We start from the raw sequence: 6,656 nt of genomic DNA, 5'->3' as shown, positions 1-6,656 counted from the left end.
CAGATAATCCCAGCAATAATCTAAGCTGCCCTCCGTCAATGACTGAACATACCAGCAGGAAATACTATAAACTCAAGTTTGAAATTTAAAATCAAGAGTGTTGCATATATTCTTGAAATGTCAGGTGTGTGTATGTTTATAATATAGAAAAGAGGAAATTTTGAATAGGAGAGGCACATTCGTAAGGAAGAGCAAAAAAGAGAGAAGGGAGGGATTGAAAAAAAGAACATGTCACTCATCGTCTCAGCTCAAAGCTGGTGAGTCCATGTCGGCAGCCATCGGAGACCAAAAGCCTTCTCCTGAGAATGTGCATGATCCAAGCTTTAGCACCATTTCCCAATTTGTGATGTGACCATGGCTACCACGGATGTAACCATTGCTCACATCATGGATGAACAAGAAGATATTGAGATCAAGTACTCCAAGTGCTGGAATCCGATTCGGCCACCTACTACACTGCTGACTTCAAACGGCCACCGAATCTGCATACGACCTCCGTTTTCGGCCCGTGAGTACTTGATGGAAAGCTCTCGGAGCCCTCTTTCTAACGGATCTAGCCTCTTCTCTGAATTCCATCTCGTGTGGCCGGAATCACAGGAACAAGGTGCTGCGTCACCTATAATGGGCCTATGGGCTTGTAACTTCATTTGGGACCCCGGCCCAGGTGGGGCCCATGTGGGGTGCGCCCCAAGCTGGTGGAGCACGACCCTAGGCACCCCTAGGTCGTCCTCCCACCCCTATATATAGCTAGTTACCCCTTCAGGGTTTCCGGGGTTTTGATAGATTGAAGTTTAGCCATTGCTACTTGCTTGCAGCGCGCGTGTCGGCTAGACCGTCCGTCTGCTTGTTCTTCGGAACCCCAACTTATCATTCGTATTTAACTCCTATTTGCAATTCAGATTGCTTTTATCTTGTTCTTGCTTGTTTCTTCGATTTGCTTGCAGGAATAAGGTTGATTTGCACTGGCAAGATCAACAACCCATGGAGAGGTGTATCGATCGCTAAGGCGCAACGCAACGTCTTGTACGGTTGTAGTCGGGTCGTCAACGTTTCTCCCAAATCGTAGTTATCATCAACTCACCGAAAGATCGGGCCAAGAACAGCCTTGAGTGTCGAGAGGAACTCAGGGTCCATTAGGTGGTATCAGAGCTTTCGTTGCTCGGTGAGTTTTTATCTTCCTATAACCAGAAAATAGCCATAGAAAAAAAATTCGCATCATTTACCGAGCCATATTTGTGCCATTGCATTGTTCATTTCAGTTTTTGCTTTGTTGAGTTTGCGTTGCATCGTCTAGTCGTGTTGCTGGTCTTAGCGTTTAGTCCGTTTAGAGTTTCGAGTTCTGGTCACGTTTAGTACCACTGTCGCCGCCGCTGTCATGTCTTTGTTATCGTCGGGACCTACAAAAACGGAATCGTCTTTCCACCAAGGTTCCATTTTTCTAGTTTTCAGAAGCTTTTGTCGGTCGGTCTTGGAGTTGCTGAGTTGCATCAAGGGTTTGTCGTCTGTAGTTGGCCGTGCTTGTTTCTGTTGCGTGAGGAAGAGGAGAGAAAGAAAAGATAACAGATCGGTTTTTGGAGGAAGTTTTGCAGATTAGATCAATCAGGTTGGTTAGTTTCCATCTAAGGCCAAACTTTCCACTTGGGCCGAGTCTATTTCCTCCCCCATGCGTGAAGACCGGTTGGCGCCATCTCCTTTTGTCGCCCACTTTCTGAGTCCGACTCCCTCCCTCTCACGTCGGTTTCGCCTGTTCCGAGTTGTGTCAAACACCTTGGTGAATTTTTGTTTGGTGTCAGTTTCGAGATCCGTTTGGAAAAACGGAACCAGTATAAATTCAGCATTCCATTTTTGTATAATTTTAATTTTGAGTTTGGACTTTTACATTTGAGTCCCTGTAAATTTTTTGTTTACGTTTGAGTCCCTGTAACCTTACATTAAGGTCCTTGAGTCAGTTTTTGTTAAAAAAAATAAAAAAAAAGTGAGAAAAAAAAGTCAGAAAGGTGCATAAAAAAAGAAAAGAAAAGAAAAGCCGCACCAAAAAAAAACAACAGAAAAGAAAAGGAAAGAAAAAAAAAGAAAAGAAGAAAGAAGAAAGAAAGAAAAGAGAAAATACTGTTATATTTGAGCTGAACTTCATATATCAGAGTTGTGCATGAGTTGTTCCTAGTGCTATCTTGTGGTATCGTTTGTGTCTAGGCTCGCGTCTCTAGTACGTTCTAGCCTAGGACCAGCACGGTACTTGACTTTGAACAATTATTCAACTTTGCATTATCTGATTTGAGCATTTGCTATTCCTTTGCTACATATTTAAGCCTACCCAGAGCTCCACAGATTTGATTGCAGCCGTACAGCAAGTGTTTGCCAAGGCATCGATACATCCAACCTCCATTGGGATGCTTGTTTGAGTCGGTGTATGTCACCATTCCGCTTGCATTGGTAAGAACTTGTAAGAGCTCGATGTAAAGCTTGGGTGTGTGTGATTTGTGAGCTTCCACTACCTAGTAGTTGATAGGAACGTATATATTCTTGTATATGTTTCTTGTTTGCTACTAACTATGGCAGGGTTACACAAAGAGTTTGGAGCTGTTCGTGCTCCATGTGGACATTTTCACTTGCGACAACACATGGCAAGTGACCAGCATGACCCAAATAAGGTACATGATCATAATCTTGCAAGAGTGGAGTCTGTTTTGCCATCTTTTGATGGGAAGTATGATTCCGCTGCATACATTAATTGGGAGCTAGCAGTAGAAAAACAATTTGATGAGTATGATTTCTCTAATGCTCAAATGATTAAGGCTGCTAGTAATAAGTGTACCGGTTCTGCATCTTTTTGGTGGCATACTGTGGGAAATAAGCTTGAAACTTGGGATGAATGCAAAATACTAATGAGAAAAAGATTTGTGTTTTCATACTATAGACGTGCTCTCTTTGAGAAATTTGAACATCTAAAACAAGGTGACAAAACTGTTAGGGAGTACTTTCATGATTTTAAAATTTGTATCACTTATAGTGGTTTACAAGAATCTTATGAGAACACAATGACTAGATTTTTCAGAGGGCTTAATTCCAATATTCAGGCTGGGCTTGTTAATGTGACATATAATCATATAGGCCAATTGTTTATGCTTGCTTGCAATGTTGAGCGCAAAATTTTGGAGAACCCAACGGAGCAACAAGCTATGCGTGTGCCTCCTATCGCTGATGTTTTGCAGGAAGTTCAGAACAGTCCCCAAAATGAGAAGAACGATATGTTTGAGATGTCACTTCCATCACTCGCGAATGAGGAGAAGGCTGATGCACCTACATTATCTGAAGAGGGCATAAAAGGTAAATTAAATGGTGCAGAAATTACTCAAGGTGAGTATGCTTCTGATGAATTACATTTTTCCACTTTCCATGCTGACCCCCGGCCCAGGTGGGGCCCATGTGGGGTGCGCCCCAAGCTGGTGGAGCACGACCCTAGGCACCCCTAGGTCGTCCTCCCACCCCTATATATAGCTAGTTATCCCTTCAGGGTTTCCGGGGTTTTGATAGATTGAAGTTTAGCCATTGCTACTTGCTTGCAGCGCGCGTGTCGGCTAGACCGTCCGTCTGCTTGTTCTTCGGAACCCCAACTTTTCATTCGTATTTAACTCCTATTTGCAATTCAGATTGCTTTTATCTTGTTCTTGCTTGTTTCTTCGATTTGCTTGCAGGAATAAGGTTGATTTGCACTGGCAAGATCAACAACCCATGGAGAGGTGTATCGATCGCTAAGGCGCAACGCAACGTCTTGTACGGTTGTAGTCGGGTCGTCAACGTTTCTCCCAAATCGTAGTTATCATCAACTCACCGAAAGATCGGGCCAAGAACAGCCTTGAGTGTCGAGAGGAACTCAGGGTCCATTAATTTGTGTGGCATAGCTCTCTGATAACTAAATATGTGTAAATGAATTCATTGTTTTTTCCTAACTTAAAAATTCAGTGAAAAATGCACGGTACCCGGTCCGTTTTCATATTTGAAGAATTCGAGTTCCATACCATTTTGACAATTTCTTTGCAAACAGCATTAGCGTTGGAGCTAAGACTACACTACCCAGGCACCATTCAATTATCACAAACGAAATACACATCTGAACATGAATTCTTCTCAACTACTAATATGAAGTGAACCATCCAATTAATGATTCAACTGGACAAAATATTTCTTCAGATTTCTGAGAAGTTCACTGATACATTCGTTACTGACCTATGTACATGTGAATCCAACGGCCACGAATCACCGGCCCAAATCAACGGTCTTCCGATCTCCGGCCATCTCCGGCGACCTCCACCCGCTGCTCCGGCGACCAGCGGCAGCCGAGGTCATCTTCCTCTCCGTCTTCTCCGTTGCCGCTGCCCGGAGCTCGTCCAGCTCCCTCGTCAGCCTCTCGTTCTCCCTCCTCGTCTTCTCCACCGTCGTCGTCGTCGTCTCCTCGGCGGTGCTCGCCGGCGGTGGCGGTGGCCGCCTCTCGACCGTTACCTTGCCAAGAACCAAGAACGGCAGCCTCCGCAGCGCCAGCGCCGCCGCGCCCTCCTCCCCGCCGGCGGTCACCTCGGCGGGAATCCTCACGCCCCACCTGACGCTCACCGCCGCCGCGCCGCCGCGCACCGGGATGGCGCTCCTCATCGTCACCTCCGACGCCGCCGAAGCCGAAGAACCTGAGCCACCTCCGCCTCCGGCGGCGGCGGAGTCGAACCGCTTGCGCACGGCGAAGTCGCCCAGCGAAGGCTTGAGGGCGAGCGAGAAGGAGACGGCGCCGGCGGTGTTGACCTCGACGGCCATGGTGATGGCCGAGGCGGCGGCGCCGGAGGAGGAGGGGGAGCCGCCGGGGCCGGAGCCAAGGACGACGGCGAGGGAGAGCGGCGAGGTGGCGCGGTTGGGCGCGTAGGAGAGGCGGAGGGAAGGGAGCGCCGGCGCGGCGGTGGCGAGGGAGAGGCGGAGGTTGGCGGGGTCGCCGGCGGTGAGGGAGGCGACGGCGGGCACGGAGAAGAGCGCCACGGGGAGCTTCGCGCGCAGCAGCGGCGCCGCCCCGTCCTCCCGGAGCTTCACCGAGGCCTTCATGGCTCCGTGGCCGAGCGGCGCATCGCCGGACGCTGCACGCGGACGCCGGCGACGAGGCGAGGCGAGGCGAGGGAAAGAAGAGGAAGAGGTTTGAGTGACACGTGGCGTTAGCGCTGCCTCTAGTGAGGATTACGTGGAGGGTGAGCTTTGCATGGCCACTGCTCATGGCCTCGCCCGATGACGTGGAGAAAAATCCAGAAAATAGTTTTTTTTTCGAAATTGTTAGAAAAATTTTCGCCAGTTTTTTTTCCTCCAAAACTTTTATATTTGTGACCATCGTATTATATTAAGATTTGTGCATAAAGAAAAAATTATTGCTACAATGAAATTTTCATGTTGGTCACGCGTAAGATCTCGGTATTAGCCAACAAAACCACAATTAAATACAGGTTTTTATATAAAAGTTATATGATAGTTATAGTGATATAGTATAGTCACAATGCAATTATACTATATCGTATTTGAAAGTTTTTTCTTAGGTAGATTTTCAGATACTTTCTTTTTTTTTTTTGCTGGTTAACTCTTTTTTAAACATGGTATAAATGCAAGTGGTCATAATGTGTGCTCATCATATAATCATATGAACATCTTTAAAAGATTAGACCAGTATATTTTAATATTGACGAACTTATCATTGACGCTGTCAGGGTTATGGATACCATATACCTAATAGTAGTTGACTAAATCTCGGCAGGATCCACTACATATTATGTCTTATACGGAAACTGACCTCGAGGGAGTTCCGGATAAAGAAAGACAACCAGAGTTCTAAAAATAAAAACGATAAGGACTACTCGGATTGTATCCATATTGGTTTCCCTAGTTCTACTTGGACAAGGGGACACCTATAGGTATAAATACAGGGCCCCCTAGGAGGAGAGGAGGGGACAAGACAATCAACACCCAACACAGGATCAACACCCAACACAATCAACATAGAAGCCTACATACGCCAAAACACGCCGCCGGATATCGACTTTAGGGATAAGCACGGTTAGTACCCTACGGTGTCTCCGGATACTGTCAGGAGAGACGAAAGCGCTATTTCTGATCTCGCCGGGCACGGATTCGAGGTGGAAGGCTACCCTGTTGTCGACTACGAGTCAGATCGTCAGACCGCCATGTCGATAACAGTTAGATAGGCTACCCCAAATATTGTACTGGTGTGATTATCATGAATAAGAGCAATACCGGCTTCGGCCAACAGGATGTAGGGTTATTACCTGACCGTCCAGGGGCCCGAACCTGTATAAAAATCCCTGTCTCCATCTCTTTTACCTCAGTCTTGCGTATATCCTAGCACCGACGATCCCCATACCATGCAAATACCAGAATTGCGACATCAAACGTCGACAGTGGCGCGCCAGGTAGGGGCACTTTGGTGCTTTAGGATTTCGATGAGATGGGTTCAAGAGATGGATTCTCGAACAACAAGCTACTCGATGACTTCAGCTGAGGGGGAGATCCAACCTAACCAGATCGGAACCATCATCGTCATCGACAACTTGGTCTATCGAGATCATCCATGCCTCAAGCTCTGTGGCGTACCAAAAGATGTCAGATCGCATGATATC

The 6,656-nt window shown here is 46.7% G+C and overlaps 1 protein-coding gene across 1 annotated transcript; it reads right to left on the bottom strand.

Moving 5' to 3' along the window:
- Positions 1-283: 283 nt before the first annotated feature.
- LOC127784938 (uncharacterized) lies at positions 284-5,176 on the bottom strand. Its single transcript, XM_052312366.1, has 2 exons — positions 4,228-5,176; positions 284-299 (listed from the first exon to the last, which is right to left on the bottom strand). The coding sequence occupies exon 1, from the start codon at positions 5,080-5,082 to the stop codon at positions 4,258-4,260; it is 825 nt and encodes a 274-aa protein (XP_052168326.1). The 5' UTR covers positions 5,083-5,176; the 3' UTR covers positions 284-299; positions 4,228-4,257.
- Positions 5,177-6,656: the final 1,480 nt, after the last annotated feature.

Source organism: Oryza glaberrima, chromosome 9 (genome assembly GCF_000147395.1).
Source record: "Oryza glaberrima chromosome 9, OglaRS2, whole genome shotgun sequence".
NCBI lineage: Eukaryota > Viridiplantae > Streptophyta > Magnoliopsida > Poales > Poaceae > Oryza > Oryza glaberrima.
Note: the sequence above shows the minus strand (reverse complement) of the source record. Positions and strands in the feature narration are given on the sequence as shown.

Excerpts from the sequence above, each read along its gene's own strand:
- LOC127784938 (XM_052312366.1), bottom strand. The coding sequence starts at position 5,082 with ATGAAGGCCTCGGTGAAGCTCCGGGAGGACGGGGCGGCGCCGCTGCTG.